A 26,340-nucleotide genomic window follows, 5' to 3' on the forward strand; every position below is an offset into this window, starting at 1 on the left:
TATATCCTGCTAAGATAGATAGAGTAATCCTTTTGACCTATCTCTGAGTATTCGCATGCCAAGAATGTGATTTGCATCACCAAGATCCTTCATGTCAAAGCTGCCATGAAGACTTTGCTTTAGTGAGTCCAAGGCATGAGTATCCCTGCCAACAATCAGCATGTCATTTACATACAAAACCAAGATAATTAGGCTGCCATCTACTGCCTTCTTGGTGTACAAGCAGTGATCCACTTGACTTCTATGGAAACCTTGAGATTGCATGTTACATTAATGAATGTAACTTATGGGGAAAGAACATGAGAGATGACCGTACGGGGGACTTAGGCACCCGTACAGGGCTCGGGGGGCTTAGGAAGTATGTGAGAACAAGGCCTTAAGTAAGTAAGTTATAAATTAGTATAACTCATGAGAAATTGATGGCTGGCGGGATTCGACAATCGCTTCTTCTTGCATCTTCCTCAGTATGACTGGGAGGTGAATAGATAGGCTTTCGTGCTTGCCTACAATGGGGCGACTGCAAAAATAGAGTTCCGCTACACTGGTATCAGAGCCGTTCGACGCTTGTTAGACGCGAGAGAAGTAGGAAATTGCTAGTTGATTTTGTCCAAGCTTGAACTGGCTTGTCGTGGAAGCTTCCTACAGTCCTGGACATCGCAGCGGTCAGCAAGTCGACACTCCCTCAGGCAATTTCAGTAGGGAATTTCAGGAATTTTGCAACATGCTGCATGCTGAAAACTGAAATTCAGCGTACCCGTCTTCGCAAATTTCTTACATTTTCTTTCCAATTCTAGTGTATAGATGGAGGGGAAAGAGAGAGAGGGGGCAACGGAAGGCTCTAGTTCCGGGGACCCTATGGTGGATCCCCATGAAACTGAAATGCAAAAAGAACATTGGGAAGAATTTTTTGCTACATGAGAGCAATTTGATGATTTAATTGCTCGTGTGCAAGCACAGGGGGTTCAAATGGAGTTGCTAATTGAAGCACTCACCGAAATAAAATCCCAATTAGCTTTATTGTTAGAAATGACCGAAAGGGATAAAGGTAAAGCAGAGGCCTCAGATATTCCATCTTCATCGAAAGATGTAGATGTGACTATGCGAGACCCAAGGGAACCCCACCAAAAGCTGAGGGATAGCCCAGTGTTAAAAGACATGAAAACCCCTCAGTTTCATGGGGAGGAAAAAGATAGAAACAAAGACACTATCTTTAACTTCCTCCAAAAATGGGAGGATTTGTTCAAATTAAAGAATACTCCACCACATCTTCAAGCTTTGGAGGCCAGTTTAACCTTGGGGCCAAAGGCATATAAATGGTGGAGAACTTTAAAGGAGGCAAATAAAATACCTGAAACTTGGGCTCAATTTGAATCGGTCTTTTTGAAAGAATTCCTTCTTGAGGATGAAATGGAAAGATTGGGATTTTGTTAGACAAAAGGGAAGACCTTTGCTGACATATCTCGAGGAGTATCGTGAGATAATCCTCAAATTGGAAGGAATAGATGAATTTCAAAAGACAAGAGGATTTATAAGGGGACTAGATAAGGCTTGTAAAAAGGAAATGAAAAGGAGTTCACCTAAGACTCTTGAAGAGGCAATTAAATTTGCAATAATCAATGAAGATAATACGTGTCCAGGTGCACTCACTAGTCCCATCGAACATAGAGCCCAAGGCTAGGGAATTTGAGGCCTCAAAATTTGCAGGCAAATCCAAAAGGAAAATGCCATTCATTAAGGGCAAGAAACAACCCTTTGAAAAGAGACAAAATGTAGGGCCGAAGCTTAGTCAAGATGACTTTGATAAGGCCAAAAAAGAAAGGTTGTGTTTCAATTGCCTATCCCCTAACCATGCTGCTTGGAATTTCCCTCAAAGAAAGAAGGGGGAAGATAAAGGAAAGGATAAGGACAAGGGCAAGGGAAAAGAGAAACAAATCCTAGTACAGACCTTGGAATTAAAGGGACATGAAAGGTATAAATCTTTAGAGGTCTTGCACAAGGATGTACAACACAGGTGTTGTATGTCAACTTCCATATGGCAACCTACCTTCGAGCCACATGATTTACTTAGAGTGCATCGATCGATAGGTGGAAAGAGGGTCAGAGTCATGATTGATGACTCTGCCACCCACAATTTCATAAGTTATGCACTTCTCAAAAAGTTGAAACTTCCCCAACAAAAGAGCGAGCATCAATACATTGTTCGTATGATGCAAGCTCAAGATAACAAAATATGGGATACAATGGTATCCAATTTGGAAATCGAGATCCAAGGATATAAAGATAAGCTTGATTTTCAAATTATGAATATGGAAAGGGCTGATATCGCTCTAGGGAGGGAGTGGCTATGGGGATTGTGTGAGGTATACATGTTATGGTTCCCTTCTGTACAGGACTCTTTTACTTCTTGTAATATAAAGCAGCAATTTTCTTATGCTTGTGAGTTGAATGTAAATAATGAATTAAGTGGTTTGTTAGATGAATTTAAAGATGTGTTTCCATCTGACTTATCTAGTGGCCTTCCACCTGATAGGGGTGATGTAAATCACCCAATTGACATAGATAGGGATACACGCCTTGTCTCTAAATCACCTTACAGGCTAAGTGAAATATAGCACCAAGAAGTCGAAAGACAATTAAGGATTACCTTGATAAGGGGTTTATACAACCGAGCAATTCACCTTGGGCTTCGTCAATTTTATTGGTGAAGAAAAAAGATGGCTCTATGCGACTTTGTGTTAATTATAGAGCACTTAATAAGATAACGGTGAAGAATAAATTTCCTATGTCTAGAATGGAAGATCTTTTTGATCAATTACAAGGGGTAAAATTCTTCACCAAGATTGACTTAAAATCAAGCTATCACCAAGTAAGAATTAAGGCCCAGGATGTTCCTAAGACGGCATTTCGTACTAGATACGGGCATTATGACTTTTTGGTGATGCCTTTTGGCCTCACAAATGCACCAGCTACATTTATGAAGCTGATGAATAATGTGTTATGGCCCTATCTAGGACGGTTTGTAGTAGTCTTCTTGGATGATATCTTGATCTTTAGTAAATCAAGAGAAGAACATTTGGAACACTTACGGTTAGTATTCCAATTGTTAAGAATCCATTCCCTTTATGCGAAGAAAACTAAATGTGAATTCTTCGCACAAGGGGTCAAATATTTGGGGCATATTATCTCAAAAGAGGGAATTAAGATGGATCCAAAAAAAGTAAGGGCAATTATTGAATGGCCATCTCCAAGGAACTTGGAAGAGCTACAGATCTTCCTAGGTTTATTTGGATTTTATCGTAGATTCATTCGAGATTATGCCAAGATAGTTGTTCCAATGACGGACCAACTTAAAGGGAAAGGGAAGAGCTTTAATTGGGGAACATACCAAAATGAAAGTTTTCAAAAACTTACGGTAGCTATTGCTACAGTTCCAGTACTATTAATTGTGGATTCCAATAAACCATTCGTGGTTGAAGCTTATGCCAGTGATAAGCCAATAGGCGCGGTCTTATTACAAGAAGATCGACCGGTTGCTTCTGAAAGCAAGAAATTAGACCGTGCAAAATGGAATTATTCTGTTTATGAGAGGAAGCTGTATGCAATAGTACATGCAATGAAGAAATGGAGGCACTATCTGTACGGTGCCAAACTTTTGATCTTGTCGAATCATGAAAGCATTAAGTGGCTTAATGACCAACCGGATCTACAAGGGCGTAAAGCTAGATGGGCCGAACTCCTCCAAGAGTTCGACTATGAGATAAGGTATAGAAAAGGTAAGTACAATATAGTGGCCGATGCGCTCAGCAGAATGCCCATCATAAGAGAATTGAGTTTTACAGTACGAGAGATGACCGTTTGGGGGACTTGGGCACCCGTACGGGGTTCGGGGGTTTAGGAAGTAAGTGGGAACAAGGCCTTAAGTAAGTGAGTTATAAATTAGTATAACTCATGAGAATTTGACGGCAGGCGGGATTCGACACGCGCTTCTTCTTGCATCTTCCTTAGCATGCGTAACCAACCTTCCTCCTCGGGTAGGGTGGTAAATCCCTCATTACAACTTAATTACAATAGCAAACAATAAATGCAATTCTGAAAATACAAATTATCTACTGATCTTGGACAATGCACACCCAATTGGCTCCAAAATTGACGCCCCTTTTGGCATTTCTTTAGCTTTATTGAAGAAAAAGCTGACTTACAATGGGATCTTCCCAATCAACTCCCCTTGCTGTCCAAAGTGACCAGCAAGTCTTCAATCTATTTTGCCCCTTGATTCGGGCACTCAATTGGCCTTCACCCACTTTATAGATGATGGAAATGCCCCAAATTCAATGGCTGGCTAGTCCTCCACCTGAATTTTGTTGAAATTCACCTTCAGTCTTGTTGAATCTAAGTCTTGGAGCTTCCTATTTTTGGCATACTTCTCAAGGCTATTGCTAAATCCTGATTCTGCTGTAAATTAGGGTTTACAGCAGAGAAATTTGCAATTTCTCATCCTCCAAGGGTCCAAATGTTGAGTTCTTCGGAGCAGGGCTGTGAAATGGTTGGGAGATGAGAGGGAAAGTTGTAGAGAGAAAAAATTCAGAGTTTTGTTGCGAAGAATGACAGAAATTCAGTAAAATGCAGCTGTTGCCCTGCCACAACAGCTTGTAGATGCAAAGAACTGAAGAAAATTAGTCATTTACAGTTGCTGCCCTGTCTCAACAGCCTGTAGATGCTACCTCTTGCTATTGATTGGTCTTCTCCTACCCTTGGCAACCTCAGAAGGTCCTCCAATGGCTCCAAATCAGACCAACAGTCTCCTCTCCCTCTTCCTTGTAGGTTGAATTTATAGAAATGCTTCTCTCCAGCCTCTAAAGACGTTTTTCAGTCTTGAATGGGCAACTTTGACAAGTGGCAACCTTCGTAAATGATTTTTTCAGCAATTTTTATAATTAAATATTATTCAATCTTTAAATATTAAAAATTAATCTAATAATTATTTTGGTGCCTTGAAAAATAATCTTACTGGCCAATAATTAAATTGGCTAGGCAAATTCCATTCCCGAGTGTCTCTGTGCCATCTTTGACCATCAGATTGGCGTTAGGTACCATTAAACGCTACTTCTCTAGTGTCACCAACTGACACTTATGGCCAAAAGGATGACCTAGGCCAACAACTGACACGAGATACCACCAAGTATCTGTGCGGCATAACTTATAGCAACTTTTGCCTTTGACATCTTGTGATTTTTTCAAGTCCTGGGCTCATAAATTTACTTTAATCCTAGTTGCACCTCACATGTGTAACACTTACTAAATCATGTGATTAAAAATTAATCCACATGTTAAGTGAGGTTTCAAAAATACATGTTCTCATGACAACCCTCCGCCATTTCATAGCCTTGCTCCGAAGATCTCAACATTTGGACCCTTGGAGACTGAGAAATTGCAAATTTCTCTGTTGTAAATCCTCATTTACAGTAGAAATTAGATTTAGTAAAAGCCTTGGGAAGCGTGCTAGAAATTGGAAGCTCCAAGACTAGGATTCAACAAGATTGAAGGCGAATTTCAGTTGAATTCAGGTGGAGGACTAGCCAACCATTGAATTTGGGACATTTCCATCGTCTATGAAGTGGATGAAGGCCAATTGAGTGCTCGAATCAAGGGGCAAAATAGATTGAAGACTTGCTGGTTACTTTGGACAGCAAGCCATTGAATTTGGGACATTTCCATCGTCTATGAAGTGGATGAAGGCCAATTGAGTGCTCGAATCAAGGGGCAAAATAGATTGAAGACTTGCTGGTCACTTTGGACAGCAAGGGGAGTTGGTTGGGAGAATCCCATTGTAAGTCAACTTTTTCTTCAATAAAGCTAAAGAAATACTGAAAGGGGCGCTAATTTTGGGGCTAATCAGGTGTGCATTGTCCGAGATGAGTAGGTAAATTTGTATTTTTAGATTTGCATTTATTGTTTGCTACTGTAATTAAGTTGTAATGAGGGATTTACCACCCTATCTGAGGAGGAAGGCTGGTTACATGATTCCATTGCTGGGAGATGAGAGGGAAAGCTGTAGAGAGAGAAAATTCAGAGTTTTGTCGCGAAGAACGACTGAAAATCAGTCAAATGCAGTTGCTGCCCTGCCACAACAGCTTGTAGATGCAAAGAACTAAAGAAAATCAGTCATTTACAGCTGTTGCGTTGTCTCAACAATCTGCAGATGCTACCTCCTGCTGTTGATTGGTCTTCTTCTACCCTTGGCAGCCTTAGAAAGTCTTCCAATGGCTGCAAATCAGACCAATAGTCTCCTCTCTCTCTCTCTTGCAAGTTGAATTTATAGAAATGCTTCTCTCTAGCCTCTAAAGACGTTTTTCAGTCTTGCATGGGCATTTTTGACAAGTGGTAGCCTTCCCAAATGGTTTTTTCAGCATTTTTCATAATTAAATATAAATTTTCAGTCTTTAAATATTGAAAATTAATCTAATAATTATTTGAGTGCCTTGAAAAATAATATGACTGGCCAATAATTAAAATAGCTAGGCAACTTCCATTCCCGAGTATCTCTGCGCCATCTTTGACCATCAAATTGGCGTCAAGTACCATTAAATGCCACTTCTCTAATGTCACCAACTGACACTTATGACCAAAAGGATGACCTAGGCCAACAACTAGCATTAGATACCACGAAATACCTGTGCGGCATAACTTATAGCAACTTTTGCCATCCTGTGATTGCTTCGGGCCCTGGGCTTATAAATTTACTTTAACCCTAGTTGTACCTCACATGTGTAACATTTACTTAATCATGTTATTAAAAATTAATCCACATGTTAAGTGAGGTTTTAAAAATACATGTCCTCATGACAGCATGGCTGGGAGATGAATGGATAGGATCTCGTGCTTGCCTACAACGGGGCGACTGTAAAAATAGAGTTCTGCTATGCTGCATAAATGTATCAAACTTATGATACCATTCTCTTGGTGCTTGTTTGAGGCTATATAAACTTCTTTTGAGTTTACATACCATCTTCTCTTTTCCTTTTTTCACAAACCCTTCAGGTTGTTGCACATATATGTCTTCATGCAGATCACCATGTAAGAATGTAGTCTTTACATCCATCTGTATGAGCTCCATATCTTCAGCTGCAACCAAGCCCAAAATGGTTCTCAATTCCAACATTATTTTCTACATTTATAGGTTCATTTACAGCAGGTATTTACTACTGTATAGCTGGCACATTTTGTTGTTTAAAATGTATTTCTTCTGGGAATACAACCCTATAGACTTCCTTCATTCTTTCAGGTTGTTTGCATATGCGATCTTCCCAAAAGATAACATCATTTCTGCGTACTACTTTCCTTTTCTCGGGATACCATAATCTATACCCCATTTCACCCTCGTCACCATATCCTATGAAAATGCATTTACAGAACTTTGGCTCAAGTTTGTTGCATTTTTCTTTACGAATGTGCACAAAAGCCTCGCAACCAAACACTTTCAGGTGAGCATATGAAGGTGGCTTGCCCGACCACGCTTCTTGGGGAACTTCCCTTCCAAAGACTTGTTTGGTAACCGATTAATCAAGTGTACGGCTGTCATAACAGCCTCTGTCCAAAAACCATGGGGTAATGTAGCATGATACAACATCGTACGAACCTTATCCTGTATGGTCCCCGATTTATACTTTCTGCAACTCCATTTTAGGATGGATTATAAGGGGTAGTGAGCTCCCTCTTTATCCCTTTGCTGTCAGAAAATGCTTGAAAGGCCTTGGATACATTCCCCACCATTGTCAGAGTGAAGACACTTAAGTGCCTTATCTGTCTGATTTTCAGCCAATACCAAGAATTTTTTAAACTTGTCAAGCACTTCATTCTTGCTACGAATAGGATAAATCCATACCTTTCGTGTAGCATCATCGACAAAGGTGACAAAACTTTTTTTGTTCTCTAAAGATAATCTTGGCATCCGATATACATTTGAATATACTAACTCTAGAGGAGAAGATTTCAGTAAAAGAGACTTTTTATGAGACGTCTGCACATGTTTACCATAAACACAATGATCACAATGCTGAAAATTAGCATAATGAAGATAAGGCAAGTAACCCAAATGAGAAAGCACTTTCATTCATGTTTGACTCATGTGTCCCAACTGGCCATGCCACAAAGAAACACTTGGCTGCTCGGTCACGACAACAACATGGTCACGCACACTAGATACATGAAGTCGACACAAAGTATCACTCTTGCAACCTTTGGTAATAACTCTAGATCCCTTACATATCTTCCATTTCCCATCACCAAAGGTGGTATGAAAACCATCGTCATCTAGCTGCCCTGTTGCTAATCAAGCTCTTCTTGAGCTGAGGTACCATGTCGACCCCCTATATGGGCAGAGAACCACTCATGATGAGGGGTGACATGAAAATAAATGTTGTGCTAAGAAATGCACTTAGCCACTTAAACAGCCCCAAAACATGCTTATTTTAGGCTTATTTTAGCCAAAACCCTAAAACAGGGAGCAAAACAAGAAAGTTAAGTGTGAGAGAATCTAGAATCCTAATTTTCTATATATTGGCAGCCAGCCCTCCACTCTTTTACAATCTCGTTTTTGCAGGTTTCAGGTCAGCTTGCTGCCCACACTCCGGTCACGGAGAACATCTCAGCCCTTGCTGTCCATCCGTTCCCTATAGTCTGGCATCTGTTTCCAGCCCTCCACACGCTGATTGCTGCTGTTTCTGCCTAGCGATTGACTGCTGTTCATTTGCACTGTTGACGTATAGCTTGTCACGCCAGCAAACTGCTGCATTTACAGGCTCCAATTGTCGCCCTGACAGTTTTCTCTCTCTTGTTTGCAGTCGCTGCAGTCCTCTCCTGCATGCTGTCCTATCTATGTTTTCAGTCTTTCTCTCTCTTGCAGGCTTCATTTTTAGTCTTTCTCTCTTCTGCAAGCTGTCCTGCCTGCGTTTTTAGTCTTTCTCTCTCATGCAGGCTCCGTTTTTAGTCTTTCTCTCTCCTCACTACTGTGTGCATCAGATCCAGCTTCTCACTGCTGCGTTTGCTGGTGTTCGATATCCAGAGGCTGCCTTGTTGCAATTCGAGATCCGTTCGGAGTACGATACACTCTCTAGCTCATTACCCCTGCCCTGATCCTAGAGATACAAGAGTTCAAGGTTCAGTATTCATTCACTGCATAGTGTGTTTGCTGCATGAGCATCGTATTATTATTAGTCATATCATTTCATTTATTCACTGTGTTCATTGTCTCTGAATTACTTCAACCCTAACCCTAAATGTGTTCTTTTTATGAGTCTGTGCTTTGTCGTACGGTTTTTGTTTATGTTTTGTGTTAGGGTATTTTTCTTTATATGGTATTAGAGCCTGATACTCTCTGAGAAACCTAGGCCTTTGATCTGAAAGCTCTTCGCAAGAAGCAAGAACAGCAGTAGGTTCAAATAACTTCGAACATATCAACACCGATTCAGTCTCCAGTATGTCGAGAACCGAGTGAGAGTGGACCGATCAGCTTGCTTCACAAAGTTCCGACATGGTGGGAGAAACATCTGAGTAGATGGAAGAAAAGATAGGCAAGCTGACCTCTGAGGAATATAAACTGATCATAGCCTATTGACAAAAGAAGATTGAGGAGCTTGATCGAAGGATTGCCTTTCAAGAAAAACTTCTAAATGAAGGTATACATGGATTTCACTCTTCAGATGTTGCGCGTAAGTCTGATGATGTTGCAGGGCCGTCGAGACCTCCATCAAGGATGGGCCCCTCTCTTGGAGAGCAAGATCCGGAGTATGTTCCATTTTTCCAGACTCTTCCGTCCTCTCTGGTGCAAGGTACTTTTGATTCGTCTTTTGTGTCTTTTTCTTTTACCTCTTCTATTTTGCAATATACTAGTAGAGATCATGTGGAAGAAAGAGTCCAGTCTGTTGACTACGGAAAAGGTCCTCTAGAGGACCAATTATTGTATGTTAATACACATCGCGGGGATTATAAGAAAAAGCTAGGTAACTCTTCTTTTGTCCTTCATTCTTTTCTGTCTACTTCACATAATTAGAATGAATTTGGTGTTCCTTTCACTTCATTATATGGTGTATCATCATCTTCACAGTTTCATTTTCAGTCTTTAAATGATAAAAATGAACAAAAAGAATCTGCACCTCATACACCTCACTTTCAAAACCCATCCATCCCACCACATTCTTCCACTGCTTCACCACTTTCATTTACACCATTGACATTTTCATTTCCATTTCAAACACCTCATGCTGCACCGCACATCACACCGGGGGGTTATGGAAACATAGGCACATCCTTTAGGACCTTATCCTTCCCTTAGCCGGGTGGTGTTTCACCTACTTCATACACACTTTCGGGATCATTGCAGCCTGGTTATCCCACTCAGTCTCTTCCGAGTGTGGATCAATTGCCTCCATAGTTTGCCTCCATGGCATTGCCAGTATACCTTTTGGTCATAATGCCGTGTCCGAACCTTACTTTGGACAAGGCTATTGTGTCCCAGTGTCTCCACCTACAGCGGCACCTTATGGAAACATTCATGTTCCAGTGCCTCTGCATCAATCGGCACTCATTGGACACTCACAGCCTGCTTTTGCCTATCCACCTCTTCCCCGTTCTTCTTACTCTTATCAGACACTCTCACCTCCACCATCTTTTTCACCATCATCTTACTCCACCCACCCGACACCTCGTGGTTCTAGCTCATCTTCTGCCAAGATGCATTTAATGACAAGACTTGTTTTAATGCCTACCCATCTCTTCCCTCTCCTTCTTACTCTTATCAGACACTCTCACCTCCACTATCTTTTCCACCATCATCTTACTCCACCCACCCGACACCTCATGGTTCTAGCTCATCTTCTACCAAGAATGCATTTAATGACGACTCATTTTAATGGGTCAAACTTTACTACTTGGTCGAATTTGATGAGACATGTCCTTGATTAACAGAATCTATGGGATCTAGTGTAGGTATTGGAAGCCCAATCCAATCTCGCATTTGTTTCATACGAGGTCATCCGCTCATGGAAGGCTAGGAATGCTTCCGCTATTGTCGAGTTGATACAGGGCTTATTGCCAGAGTTTCATTCTCAGCTTTAGCATTTTGACTTGGCGTCAGAGCGATGGGCACATTTGATTGATCGCTATGCGGCTCGAGATAGGACCCGTCGTATTAATATTGACCATGAGCTTCAACTTTTCAAAATCACTGACCGGGATGACTTGAAAGTCAAGTTGGCTGAGTATTGGCGTCTCCTCGCTGAATTCTCCACTACAGGGACTCCCAAGTCCTCTGACGATGAGATCACATTGTTCCTAAATAAACTCCCCAAGAAATACTTCAATTTTGTGGAAGGAATAGTTTCAAAGCCTACCATGCCTATATTCTATGAATTTGAGTGTCAGCTGTTGCGTTATGCACAATTGTTCGATCGGTTTTATATGAATTCCTCTTCAGAGGGGACTCTTCTTGCTCATTCTTTAAAAAGGGCAACAAGGGAAGGGCAAACCAAACCAAACCTCAAAATCAAAATCAAAATCAAACTCAAAAGCTAAATCAATCTGGGGATTCTCAAGGAAACTCCCAGTCACAACTCAAACCTGGGTGGCAAAACGTACCTAAAAAGAATAAGTATTGTCAACATTGTCAAAAGGTTGGCCATTTTGACGATGAGTGTCGATCAAAGGCACGAGGCACAACACCAAAACCTAAGTCTCAGACCCCCGCTCCTCAGCCGGGCAACCCCTAGCAAGGAAGGCAGGGTGATGGCAAGGAGCAGTTTAAAGGTCAAACTCACACTGCCACCGCACAGTCATCTCAGTCGACAACGTTCTTAACTCCAGAGGGCTTGTGTGACTAGTCTGCAGAGGTCCATATCGTCTCCATAGAGACATTAGATGCGAGTCTCGTCCATATCTGTGAGTTGCCTCTCGACGAGGTTACTGCAAAGGCCCACACGTCACAGTCGAGCACTTCAGCTCCAGTTTGGATTGTGGACAGTGGAGCTACACATCACATGACTTCTATAGAGGACATTTTCCATACCCTAGCCCCTACAGGCTGGCGGGTCCATGTAGGAAACAACTCCTCGGTCAAGATTTAGGCTTAAGGTTGCGTCAGTTTTGCCATTGACAAGGGTTCGGATCTGGCTTCGCTGGACAATGTATATCATGTCCCTCAGCTTGGGGTGAACTTGTTATCTACTTAGCAGCTTTGCCGGTTGGGGCGAGCAATTTTCTTTACAGCAACCACAGTCGAGGTTCTTGACTCTCTGACTGGTTTAGTGATTGCTCGTAGTGAGGCACAGCCTAAAGGCCTATACCACATGACACACTTTCTGATCGAGCCGACTGCCGAAGGCTCCATGTTCCATAGCTTCCAGGCCTTAGCCACATCTCCGGAGCCTATGCACAATGAGCGTCTTTGGCACTTTCGCTTAGGGCATCTTGGTTATGACTCACTTTATGAGTTGTCACGCCGTGAGCTGGTTGAGAGCCTTCCACGCTTGAAGCTAGCTCGAGATGTTTGTAAAGCCTGTCAGCTCGGGAAGCAACACCGTACATCATTTCCTCAGCATTCTACACATAGAGCTGAGGAGCCTCTTAGATTGATTCACGTTGATCTTTGTGGGCCGACATCCATTGCTGCTTTGAACGGCGCGCTGTACTTCTTTTTGATAGTGGATGATCAGTCTCTATACATGTGGGTGTACTTCCTCAAGCATAAGTTAGATGCTTTCACATATTTTTGTGCTTGGGTGCTGCTGGTTCGTAACCAGACTGGTCGTCGTGTTGGGTGTATGAGGAGTGATAGCGGTGGTGAGTTTATCTTCCAGGAGTTTTCCGAGTTTCTATAGAATCATGGCATTTCTCACTAGCTCACCTCTATTGTCACGAGGACATGAAAATTTGATGCTTTGCTTATGTTTAATTGACATTTGATTAAAGGATTAATCAAATGTGCAATTAAAAGATGCACATGTGTTGCACATGTGAGGTGCAAGCTACTTTTTCACAGTTGAAGGCCAAAGGACCCTGTGAAAAAGATGGGTGTAGGCATCCAGACCCATTCCCATACCTCTCCAATTTAGCTAGTTGGGCATTCTCATTTATTCATGCATTCTCTTCTTCATTAGCACTCTTCTTCCTCATTATCAGCAGTTTTCTTTTCTTGCTGCCCACTTCTGTTCCGCACCCTGGTATCCTCTGCGTTATATCTGTCTTGTTCGGTAGTGGTCTTTACTTTTTTACACGTTCATTTGCTGCTTTTATGTATAATTAGAGGGTCATTTCTGCCTTTGGGTTCTCTTGTCACTTTTTAGTTGTGCATTTCAGACACTAGTGACTTACAACAGCTACATTAGTGAATGCAAGGTAACCATGGAACATTTTCACACCCCTGAAATGTGTTTCAGCATGATATGTTTCACCCCACGCACAAAGTGGGGAAGTGTGTTTGGTAGTGGTCTTTGCTTTGCACACGTTCATTTACTGCTTTTATGTATAATTAGAGGATCATTTCTGCCTTTGGTTTCCCTTGTCACTTTTGAGTCGTGCATTTCAGCGCTAGTGACTTACAACGGCTACATTAGTGAATGCAAGGTAACCACTGAACATTTTCACACCCCTGAAATGTTGCGTTTCAGCATGATATGTTTCACCCTTGGGTAGGTCCCAAATGAAATGCCACAGGAAATGACACAATAATATATTTATTATAGGTTGACAAATGGATGGGATTCCATATTGTTTGATGAAATATAGAGCTTAGCATGGTTGTGCAAAATATGTTGCACAGTTAAAAAATAAAAAAAGTTAAAAATCTTATATGAGTTAGACAATGAAGAAACATAACAACTTCTTACTATATAGTGTTTGAAGTGCTAATTACCCCAAGCTTCTATCATTGCTTTTTTGAAAAGGTTCAATTGTTCTTTGAAGTATTTGAAATAATCATCTTTCCAATTAATTTTATCACAATAATAAAATATTGTATCTAGTGTTTCCCAAACTTAGGAAATTGTTTTGTTTTATTGGAGTGAAATGGGTTGGTGAAACATCTAATATTGAAATGTTCAATTAGTGAAACATGTTTCATTTTCATCCCTAGTGAAACGTGTTTCATGGTTGCCATGGTTAAATGTTTGGCCTTTTAAATGTAAAAGAGAAGAGGAAAAAAAAGACGAAGGGGGGAGCGAAGGAAAAATGTAGTGGGAAATGCTTCTGAACCACATGACATAGAAATATTTCTGATTGTTTTTTTAATCGAGGAGACCAAATTTTCACTTGGTTCTCAACCTAAAATTTTTCTTTTGAATCAAAATGGAGTTGATTTACACCACTACATATCAGCTTGATGCTTCCTTTATCCACAAGTACCACCGCAAAAAAGTTTAGGGATTGTTAAAGTTTTGTTATCACCATGTTTGTGGATAGAGTTTCTTTATTCCAATTCCATCTGAAGTTTAGGAATTGTTAGAATTTTGTTATTTGTTATCATCATTTAGGACATTTTGACGAGTGAAAAAAAAGGTTTCTTACGCCGATTCCATACTGGGTGCTTTCATATCACAACATCTTGTAGTTGCTAAGCTTTAGCTGACATCGCTTACACGTTTCAGTAATAACACACTATCTACTGGAGCAAAGCAGGTATGGGTGCTGCATATGGAACTGCAAAAAGTGGTGTTGGTGTAGCATCAATGGGTGTAATGAGGCCTGAGCTCGTAATGAAGTCTATTGTTCCAGTTGTTATGGCTGGTGTGCTTGGTATTTATGGCCTCATTATTGCTGTTATTATAAGTACCGGAATCAATCCCAGAAGTCAAGCATACTACCTTTTTGATGGATATGCACATCTATCATCAGGCCTTGCATGTGGTCTCGCCGGCCTTTCTGCTGGAATGGCTATTGGTATTGTTGGGGATGCTGGTGTCAGGTAATGCTGTCCACTTTTTCAATGACAGTTTTTGGTACTGAAGTTTCAACTGTCACAGAAGGAAGTCTTAAACTTATTCTGGCATTGATATCTGTTAAATACAATTTTACTTCCTTGAACCTATTCACAGCTGTTTGTTAGTCAACATCTACATCTTTAGGCTAAATTGAGAGTTGTTCTTTAATGCCCTTATGACTGATGCAGTGTGTTACTTCTATAACACTGAGCTGTTATTGAGCTCTTGAGCCAGGACTTTCAATACTGATTCCTCTCCTTTTTTATGTGCTTGCAGAGCAAATGCACAGCAACCAAAGCTCTTTGTTGGGATGATACTTATTCTCATCTTTGCAGAGGCACTGGCATTGTATGGTCTGATTGTAGGAATTATTCTTTCCTCTCGAGCTGGGCAGTCCAGAGAATAAGCTGGCCATGCTCTTCGTTATTATCTCTGCTGCAAAAGGAAACCGGCATTTCTACATTTCAGTGCTAACCTTGAGTTCACTGCTACTGCAGGGCAGTCATACTTTGTCCAGAAACATTTTGTAGAGCAATTGGATTAAACATTTTGATACTACCTGTGATTTTAAGAGGTGAAAGGCTATGTTTCTGTTGGTCTGATTTTTGGCTTTCCATAGGCTCTTTCAGCTGACTGTACACAAATGGGTTTGTCGAAAGCATAATGAAGCCAGCGTTTGAACTAAATTTCTCAACTTAGCGGACCATTATTTTTGAGATGCATTTTCCTTTCTGACTCTTACCAGGGCAAATTTCAGCGAGACACCCATGTACAGGAACATGTTTTATGGAGAGCGAGTGTGTTTAGCTCGAACATAAATTCTCTAGCAATCTTTTTTCAAAGGCATTTCTAAATTATTCTGCAATGTACAAACTAACAGCTCACTTTTTACTGTTGGTACCACAGAAAGTAGGTGCCTGGAAGGTTATATTGAAACCAGGTTTGTACGAAGTATGACCTACTGAAGGTAGTCTTACCATAATGAACAACTGTGTGCATGCTCATAGACATGCCTTTCTCCAGAAGCGAGCCTTTCATAGTCAAATTCATCTCTGTTATGTAGTATCATTACCTCTGAGAAGCTATGATTGACCTGTATGCTAACGCTAGACTGTTCTGAGGATTATCCTCATTTTTGGGAATTAGTATAAAATCTATCTTTTGTTGGATGCGAAGTCACCTTCTGAAGGATGGCCTTCCACAAGCACATCAAATGGGTCAGTAGCATAGAAGCGTAGCATAGAAGAACGTGAAAGTTGGGATTCAAGGTTTATACGTCTCCACAAACCTTGAATTTTGGTATTGCCATGCACAATTCCTATATCTTCAAGAGAAAAGTGAGCAATAGAGATCCAAGGCTAATGACTAGCATACTCATTTGAAATAGTGACCAATGAAGAGCAACCATACGAGTTTCAACATCCAAATTAGCCCCACCAATATACTTTCAGTATAGATATGGCCTAAGGAAACCCAAGAGATGCCACCATGCACAGAATCCTGTTTTCATAGCATGAAATGGAATATGCCACTTTGAGGCGCACATAAAATGCCTAAGATTTTCAATAAAGAAACTTAGCTTTCAGCTTCTAAGACATTATAGCAATTGTACAGGTTGAATATCAACACCCAAAGGGTAACCTAGATGTTGTCCTATATTGCTATGTGACACCACTTTATCATGCCAACCCAAGGCATGCAAAATTTGATTTAGTGCAACTAATGAGAGACAATTTAGTAGCATTGATATGGAGACTCAAAGAATGACTAAATAAATCCCAAACATCCAATGGCTTGTGAAGATTATGTATATCCACTTTCAATATCATGAAAGTGTCGTCAACTAATACTTAGCCCAACAAAATATTGATTCAATGGGAGGAATAAACCAACTAGTTGCCCAATGTTAACTTGATGTGACATGGTGAGAATTGGATGGGGGCAAGGGCAAGATATAAGGGATTGAGAGGGTAGCCATGTTTAATTAAATGTAGAGGACTTTGTAACACCAACATTCATCATGACGTGAAGAAGCATTAATGCTTCTAGTGTATATAAATTGAAATGTGTGTGGCTTAAATCCTACGGTTGCATTAGCTTTCTAAGAAAAGACCACTCTTAGGTGGTCAAAAGGCCTTTTTCAAATCCAACTAGATTAGAAACTTCTCTTGATCAGAGTATATCGGAGTATTGTGCATAATCTATGTCAATTTGTACATTTAGGATATTATGCAAAATATCATGCCTTTAATGAACCCATACTACTAGGGATGCACAATGCCAAGGAAGTGCTTATGGAGGCAATTGGCCAGCACCTTTGAGAAATATCTTGTACATGGTACTCATCAAGGAAATCGGTTGCCAATTTTTGAGCATGAAAGGGAAAGGGACTTTGGGGATTAGCTTGATGACCCCTTTTGACATGATTCTAGTAATCCGATCCTCTTAACACATGGTTGAAGGCTTTACCAAATGAGTAGTATTAAGTCTCAAAAAATTCATTTGTGTGACCATCCCAACCAGAGCTTTTATCCGTGGGCAAGTGCAACGGTAAGTGTAATAAGACATGTATAACCTCATTCTCACAAATATCAACTTCCAAAGTAGCATGGACGTTAGGTTTTTAAGGCATAAAATATTGAATGAGTGTAGGTAGTTTGATCAAAATGTGCTTATTGTGAATCAAGTTCCAAAAAATAACTTTTGCACATGAAAAATGGATTAAGAATCTATAACAATCTCTTCATCTGCATTTTGCAGTCTCACCATGTTCTCATGAGCAAAGGATGCATGCAACCCATGAAAGAATTTGGGAGTGATGAGAACTATTTTATAGACCCTTTGTCAAGATTTTCAATTTGGCATGCTAATAATATCACAATGGAAAATGCTTAACAAGGTTAATTGACTGCATTGAAAATGGTGCCATGAAAGCATCATTTGAAGACTCAAGCAACAAGGAACATATGAAAGGCAACAATTCCTTGATAGCATGCATATGCTACCTACAAAGTGAAGCATGATGAATCCCTTACTACATGGCAATTCTCTATATATTATGAATCAATTGTGCAAAGGAGATGTTGCTCGCACATGGAAAATCAAGCAATAACTTGTCAAGTAGTTGGCTGTTGTTGTAACCATTGAAAATTGCATGGCTCAAATAGAAGGAATTAAATTGTAAAGGAAGCCTATCCAAAAATGGCGCAAAGGGGCTAACAAGTTGTCTAAGCATGTCAAACTATAGGGGAAAGTAATCAGATAAAGCATATTGTTGCAATATTCCCATATTTAGAACTCGAGCAAGAAAGCATAATTATGCATAACATACGTACAATCCAAGTGAGTGTATGTCGTCATGTGCTGCATTGATTGAAAGGTAAATCCCAAGGTTGATGGAGAACCAAGACCAAGGATCTTGTTTGAGAATGGCAAATGCAAAATCATCCTAAGCACGGCTGTTTGGTGCATCCATTATTGAATGCTCATAAGTAGATTGCAAAGGGTCAACACAAATACCAAGTCACCCATAAGCAAGCCAAGTCTTCCAAGGGACAGAAGTAGATTGCAAAGGGTCAACACAAATACCAAGTCACCCATAAGCAAGCCAAGTCTTCCAAGGGACAAGCTTAATATTGGCGATTTCATAAGTCATGTTGGTATGAAGGATTGTTTGGTGCATATAACCCAACCAATCATAATTCTTCACATTCAAATATAATTTTAATTATCAAAAAATGGCCAAATAGATTATTTTTTACAATGATTGATTGAAATCTCTCATGAACAACCATGAAGATGGCAAAGTAATGCATTGTAGTGTCCCCGACATAAAATAATTAGAACCAATGACATTCAACAATTCTACCTGCTTTAGTGTGACTCTTATGCTCAATGTCATAATTATGTGAAGTTTTAATGCTTTCCTTAGCATTTGATTTAGTTATTAATCAAATGTGCAAATGTAAGGTACACACGTTGTGCAAGATAGGTAATTTCCAATGATGGCCCAAGGAGCTTGAGATATCAATTGGTGTCAAAATCAAAAGTTGTAATAATTTATGCTAGATATGTACTAGGTCGTGCATGGTAGCAGTTTTGGCCTAGAATATTTATTTGATCAATAAGTGCTAGAGGTGATACTAGAAACTAGATATTAATGAATAAATTAATGGTAGTTCAAGGGTCAATCCATGCATATGACCACTTGGGAGTCAAAATGGCCTACCCAATCTAATTGTGGATGGGCATGATTAATTTTCTAGGCAAGGATAAATAACTAAATTAATTTTCAAATGCGGACAATTAATTAAATGGCTAAACTTTGCATTTAAGAGACTGCCACTCGGCCAAACTTACCTATGCAAGTGAGGAAAATGCTATTAGAAATAGATGGAGCCTCATTCCAACATTGTGGATGTTGGGAACGGAGGATAGAGAGTTGTTGTTGCAATTTTCCGGCCATTGGTGATAAGCCCAACCAATGGGGACCATTAGAGAGCTCCTACTAGAGCTAATCAGGAGACCATTGAATGAAGGTCACAACTATGTAGACTAGGTGACAAAAATTTTGGGGGCCATAAGAGTAGACAAATGCATGTGGGGCTCCTACTGATGGTGGGGATAAGGTCAATCAGTCATTCAGATTAGGGCAATAATAAATTTTAGTGAATTTTGGTGAAGGAACTTTGAAATTTCTCTCTTTCTGGCTTTAACTCTATTCTCTCATCCAACAATTCATAGCTTCTATCAAGAGATCTTCGCCAAATTAAGTCCCTTCAAGTGCTACTTGGTGAACTTTTAGGATTGTTCCATCTGAAAGGTGAGAAGGATTGAAGCTTGCTTGGAAGAGCTATGGTGGGAGAGCAAGAGCAAGAAAAGAGAGACCAAATGGGAACTCCAACCGTCATATTGGGCCTTCCTTTATTCAAACTCTCACTAAAAGAATAAAGAATAAAGTGACGGTGACGGGTGCCCACCACCTGCAATGTGCAGTGGCGGGTACTATCAGTGTAGTAATACACAAGCGGCTAGGCGGAGGCGCCTTTACCCCCAACAACCTCCCACTTAAAGGTGAATAAGCCCTAGTGAGGAGTGAAAAGAAAAAGAAAAGACAATACAATGTACACATATACAACAGGATGAGGAAAAACATCATCTCATCCAATGCCCATCAATCTCCTGAGGAAGGCAAAGCACTCGGTAATGAGGCTTTTCGTGAGCACATCTGCAAGATTTTCATCAGTGGATATCTTGACAAGGTTAATAGACTTGTCCTCGATGACCCCACGTATGAAGTGATACCTCATCTCAATGTGTTTTGTCTTCGCATGGAAGACGAGATTCTTGGCTAGCTGAATAGCACTCATAGAATCCGAATGTAGCGTCGTAGATATAGATCAATCTCAAGGTCATGAACCAAACTGCCCAACCACATGGCTTCCTTGCAAGCCTCAGGGGCTGCAACATACTTAGCCTCAGTGGTAGAGAGAGCCGTACACTTTTGAACCCTGGACATCCAAGAGACAACATCTCCAACATAGGCAAATACATAGCCAGAAGTGGACTTCGTATTATTTGCATATCGTGCATAATCGAAGTCCGTGTACCCCACAACTCCTGTATCCTGGCTGGCATAGCAAATACGCATATCTGTTGTGCCCTTCAGGTATCTCATGTTACCCTTCACGGCATCCCAATGCTTCTTGCCAAGTATAGCCATATAGCATGCTACAACACCAACTACAAAGGAAATATCTGGACGAGTGGCTATCATGGCATACATCAAACTACCCATGACTGATACATAAGGGATCTTGGCCATCTCGGCTCTTTGCTCATCTGTTTGCAGACAATTGGCCTATGAGACCTTCACATAAGAAGATAATGGACAGCCAATAGGCTTCAATCCTACATGCAAAAATGCTCAAGGACTTTATGAATGTACTCTCTCTGTGAGGGGCAGAGTAGTCCCTAATGCTTGTCGCGCTTAAGGCGCATACCAAGAATGTGAGAGGCATGTCCCAAATCCTTCATCTCAAAGCTCTTCTTCAATTGAGATTTAAGAGCATCCAACTCATCATGAGCTTTCCCTGCAATCAACATATCATCCACATAAAGTACCAAAATAAGCAATGAGCCATCACGGGCTTTCTTTATGTAAAGACACGGATCCATAGCACTCCCGCTGTAGCCCTGTGACTGTATAAAGGCATCAAACTTATGATACCACTCCCTAGGTACTTGCTTCAGGCCATAAAGACTTTTCTTCAACTTGCACACTAGGTGCTCCTTGCCAGGTCCTGCAAAGCCCTTAGCCTGCTCCATGTAAATCTCATCATGCAAATCCCCATGCAAGAATGCAATCTTGACATCCATCTGATACATGTCCAAGTCAAGCTGTGTGACTAAGGCTAAAACCAAGAGTAGGGTGGTCATCTTGACCATGGGAGAAAAGACTTCATCAAAGTCAACTCCATGCTCCTACTTAAAACCCTTAGCAACAAGTCTTGCCTTATAAGGCGGCTTGGGGTGCCCAGGGGTACTTTTCAACTTGTACACCCATTTGCATGCCAAAGCCTACTTGTCGTTAGGCAATGCAACCAAATCCCAAGTCATATTCTAATGCAGGGAGTCCATCTCAAACTGCATAGCCCTCTCCCAGGAGTGACTGTCACCCTTGTGCATAGCCTCATCATAGGTGAGAGGCTCTCCTGCATTTGTAACCAATATATAATGCATCGAGGACTCAAATCTATCAGGTGGACCTCTAGCTCTAGTAGCTCACTATAGGCTCTGATATATGTCTAGCAACGTGTCCAACACCTTGGCAATGTGTACCAACTATTGTTGCAGGCTGTCCAACTGGCTGTGCAAGAGCACATGGCTTCTCGTAGAATATAACCATGTGTATCTCTACCATCTTCTTAGGCTGCCTATACATCTTATCTTCATGGAAACCTACATCATGGCTGTTGATGAATTTCCGCGCTTGCAGATCCCAGAGGTGGTAACCCATCTCACCTGCATCTCCATAGCCAAGGAAAATGCATTTGACACTCTTAGGATCCAACTTAGTCCACTTGTCCTTGGGCACATAGCAGAATGCCTCATATCCAATGACACGTAGATGCGCATAAGACAAAGATTTCCTAGTCCATACCTCCTTTGCAACCTAGAAATCCAAACCACTAGAAGGTGATCTATTGATGGCATGCACAACTGTAATGACTGCCTTAGCTCAAAAGCTCTATGGTAGTCCTGCATAGTTAAGCATACTACGTACACGCTCATGGATGGTTCTATTCATCCGCTCAGCCAAACCATTCTGGGGTGGGGTATAGGGGGCGATCAACTGACGCTTAATACCTCTCTCATCACATAGCTGCTCAAAGGCACGTGACACATATTCTCCCCCATTGTTAGTCCTAAGGCATTTTAGCCTATGCCCAATCTGGTTCTCAACCAATGCAAGCCATCTCTGAAACACAGCCAAGACATCTGACTTAAGCTTAATGGGGTAAGTCCAGACTTTACGCAAAAGATTGTCAATGAATGTCACAAAATACTTTGTACCACCCATAGACTAATAGAGCATGGGCCCACACACATCCGAATGTACCAATGCCAGGGGCTCACTCATGCGTGTTCTACCAGACTTCTTATGTGTATTCCTAGTCTATGTTCCATAAAGACAATGCTCACATGAATCAAAACATGCATAGTCAAGGGGCAGTAAGTACTGCAAACCAAAAAGCATTTTCGTTCCCTTCAAAGACATATGGCCCAAACGGCATGCCAAAGAGATAGATGTGGGATGGAACTGACTGACAAAACATGGTCAATAGAGGACCCATCAACTACAAGAGGATAGAGGTTGCCAGCCTTGGCACCTCTAGCAAGCACAAGTCTGCCCCACGGGTGATCTTCCAAGCAGAATCCCCAAATGAAACATGAAATCCAACATCAAGCTGCCCTGCAGACATAAGACTGCGTGTAAGTGCAGGTACATGACATACATCCAGTAAAACAGAAAAGTATGGCCGGTAGAGAACTGCAGCCGTACATCCCCAATGCCAACAATAGCACTGACTTGTCATCACCCAAGTGAACTAAACCAGAGATAGTGCGGTAGGAATGGAACCACTCATGGCATGGTGTAACATGAAATGAAGCATCAGAATCCAAAATCCAGCACTGTACATACATAGAGTGAACCTTAGTCCAACGGCGTAGCATGACAAGAACTAGCTGCAAGTATGTACTTCCCATCGGAGTCACCAGTCTACATAACATTTGTCTCCTCAATTTTCACACTAGATTTCGCATGCATAATGTTGCGATCAGAGGACTTTTCTTGTACTTTGTCTTTCCCCTTCTCTTTGCACTTCTCATTGCGTAACTCATGATACTGTGGGCGTATGTGACCCTTCTTGTTGCAATGATGACCCGTTGCATTAGCATTTCTTCCACGTGACTTGCTGCGCGACTTACTACGCGACTTAGACCAGACTTCTGCGAGTCTATGCCACGTCCATACCCACAGTCATTCGTTCCATTACCATCTCTGCCTCTAACAATTAAAGCATGCGACACACGAGAGACATCCAAGTTCTTACGGTTGATCTCTTCCTACAGAAGAGCACTCTCTACATCAGGCAAGTTCAAAATAGCAGCAGGAGCACATAAGGCAATGTAGAATACATCCCATGACTCACTCAGAGTCCCAAGCAAAACAATGGAGTAACCTCATTATTAAAGGTAATGCCCTACGAAGTCAAGTTCTTGAGAATAGCATGGAACTGGCTCAAATCAACAGACATTGTCATATTCTCCTTCATGCTCAAGTCCATAAGTTGCTTCAGCCAATACATCTCACTTGCTATACTTTTCTTGTCATAAAGGCTCTTAATTTTATCCCAAAGTTGCCAAGCACTCTGTGCTTTCTCAACCACATTGTAATGCACCTGTTCAGTGAGAGACAAGATGAGGGTGGACTTGCATGATTCATCAAGCTCATCCCATTCGTCATTAGTCATAGTTTTAGGCTACTCACCATGCATCCTTAGTGGCTTTATCTGCGATTTCTGCACCAAACCTACCAAACTTGGCTCTTCCAATAGTGTGAATATAGCACTGTCAATGGAAGAAGATGCCACACTGCAGTCCAAAATGGTGCAGACAATTCAAAACAACTTGTTGTTTTCTGTTGTAAACAACCAAAATACCACAAAAACCAAGGCAAAATGATCATGAACTAATAGCTAATTATGCTGTCCACCAAGTACCATCAAAAGTACATAAAATCAGGATGATTTAGCATGAAAATTCCACGTCGCTCCATGCATAACTGCTTGTTGTAATAAATTATAGCCAGGTACAATGAGAGAAAATTGTAGGCAAAATGGATGCACCTAGTCAACTGTTGACTGTCAAAGCATAACCAGCATCAAGTGGGCATAAATCAACATGTGATGGTCTTATGGACATTGAGCAAACACCCAAGCATGTCAAATGAATCCGTCAATAAGCCAGCACACCCCCTATGTAATAGGGCAATGTGTAATAGAGCAAAGTGTACACAATACTGGCAAGACCTGACACAAAGAGGTGTATGCTCAGGGAGTGCAAAGCCCAAATCAGCCCAAATACATCTATGAGGACCACCACATATCAACCATGCAACATCCAAGTGAAGATCCTAGTCTCAAGTATTCGAATGCTCAAGTAGCATAAAACACATGCTCAATGTCTATCAAGTGTATCAAGATGCTCCCAGTGGCACAAAAGCCGTAAATATCAAGCAAAGAACCTCAACAAGGGCATATTATAGCACCATTGCCAAAAGGTCCAAGATCAAGCATCAATAAGACCTCATGAGCATATAGAACGTGTAGCATCCGTACATAGTATCCATAGACATCAAGTACATCCAAACTGTAACTCTAGCAAGCTGAGAAATAGTCAAAGTAAGCTCTAGACAATCAAATTTCAAGCCAAAGCAAGGCTCAGTAGCATCCAACTCCAAACAATGTAACTGGCATGTAGTAGTGGCATAGGCCAAGCATGTCAAGACCGGTCAGACATAAGCAAAGTACATGCCATAAGTACATTAGAGATGAAGATCCAAATGCTATGCAGAGCGAGCTCAAGCTCAACCAATGATTCGAGAGCAAATCCAAGCTCTATGTCGATCCCCGAGAGTCACTACATCAATGTATACATCCAAGATATAGCGCGAATGCAATAGGCATATCCAAACATAAGCAAAAGAGCTTCAGTCTTGAATATTCCAGCAGCAAATAAATGTCCAAAATTGAGTAAACAGTGGCTCAATCCAAGCTCAAAACCATAGACAAACCATAGAAATAATTTTCCATATGTATAGGCACCAACCGAGCATAATCGGGCATTAAATGACTTTGTAGCATGAGCATAAAGTGTAATGACAAAGGGCTGCCCTGTTTTGGGCTGCCTATGGATTGTGTAAAAAACAGTTAATGACTAAGTAAATTCAACCCCAAAAGCATCTCACATCATAGGCATACATTCCCCTAGCATTCAGGCGCATTTGGGACCACAACCGAGCAACCAATGTCAATGCCAACCAAGCATAAACATAAATTGCTGATGTACCACTATTTGAGGTTGCCTATGGACTGTGGAAAACAGTCTTGGAGTGAGGTAAATCAGTCCACAAATCAATGCCAATGATAACCACCAATGTCGAGCATCAGGGGAGTGTTCCCAAGTGCCAAATGAAGTGTTTTCAAGCTGCCAATGAGTGCCAAGGGAGAACTGAAGTAAAAAACGATTTTTTTGCAAGTCTTCAAGCTGGCCCAAACTAATTTGGGGCATGTGGAAGGGCTGGGAAAGGTCAAGGCAAGGTTGGGGGAGTGTTCAAGGACCCCTAGGAGCTCCCTCTTGAAGGGCAAAGTCACCAGTAGAGAGTAGGCATCACAAGAAGCAAGAGGACATGGCTGCCCTACTTCTCACAAAACCTGTGGACTGAAGTAAAATAACAAAAGAAAGCTCTAATACCTCTGAAGGAATGCCCTGAGGGTGCCCAAATGAGCCGGGTAGGTGCTCGGGAAGCCGGGGAGTGACAGGAGCTTAGGAGAGTCGACTATAGTTTCCGGGAATGAGATCCAATGAGTGTAGGTCATCGATAGGAAGTTGAAGGAGTCACGAACCGAGCCAAAATGCTCAAGCCGGGGAGTGACAGGAGCTTAGGAGAGTCGACTATGGTTGCCGAGAAGGAGATCCAATGAGTTGTAGGTAATCGATAGAAAGTTGGAGGAGTCACGAACCGAGTCAAAATGCTCAAGCAACCATTCTCTGATACCAATTGAAAGGTGAGAAGGATCGAAGCTTG

At 41.2% G+C, this 26,340-nt stretch overlaps 1 protein-coding gene across 2 annotated transcripts in view; it reads left to right on the top strand.

Annotated features, from left to right (window-relative positions):
* LOC148015809 (V-type proton ATPase 16 kDa proteolipid subunit) overlaps positions 1-15,521 on the top strand; it is a 35,187-nt gene extending 19,666 nt beyond the window's left edge. Inside the window, exons 2-3 of one of the 2 annotated variants that reach the window (XM_087663624.1) lie at positions 14,634-14,950; positions 15,243-15,521. In XM_087663624.1, the coding sequence (XP_087519750.1) occupies positions 14,667-14,950; positions 15,243-15,372 (414 nt within the window). In that variant the 5' untranslated portion in view covers positions 14,634-14,666 and the 3' untranslated portion in view covers positions 15,373-15,521. The remainder of the gene's footprint in view (positions 1-14,633; positions 14,951-15,242) is intronic. The other variant, XM_087663623.1, reaches the window with a different exon arrangement.
* The last annotated feature ends 10,819 nt before the right edge of the window (positions 15,522-26,340 follow it).

Source organism: Lygodium microphyllum, chromosome 23 (genome assembly GCF_053477565.2).
Source record: "Lygodium microphyllum isolate KBCC chromosome 23, Lygodium_microphyllum_v1.1.10, whole genome shotgun sequence".
In the NCBI taxonomy this organism is placed as follows: Eukaryota; Viridiplantae; Streptophyta; class Polypodiopsida; order Schizaeales; family Lygodiaceae; genus Lygodium; species Lygodium microphyllum.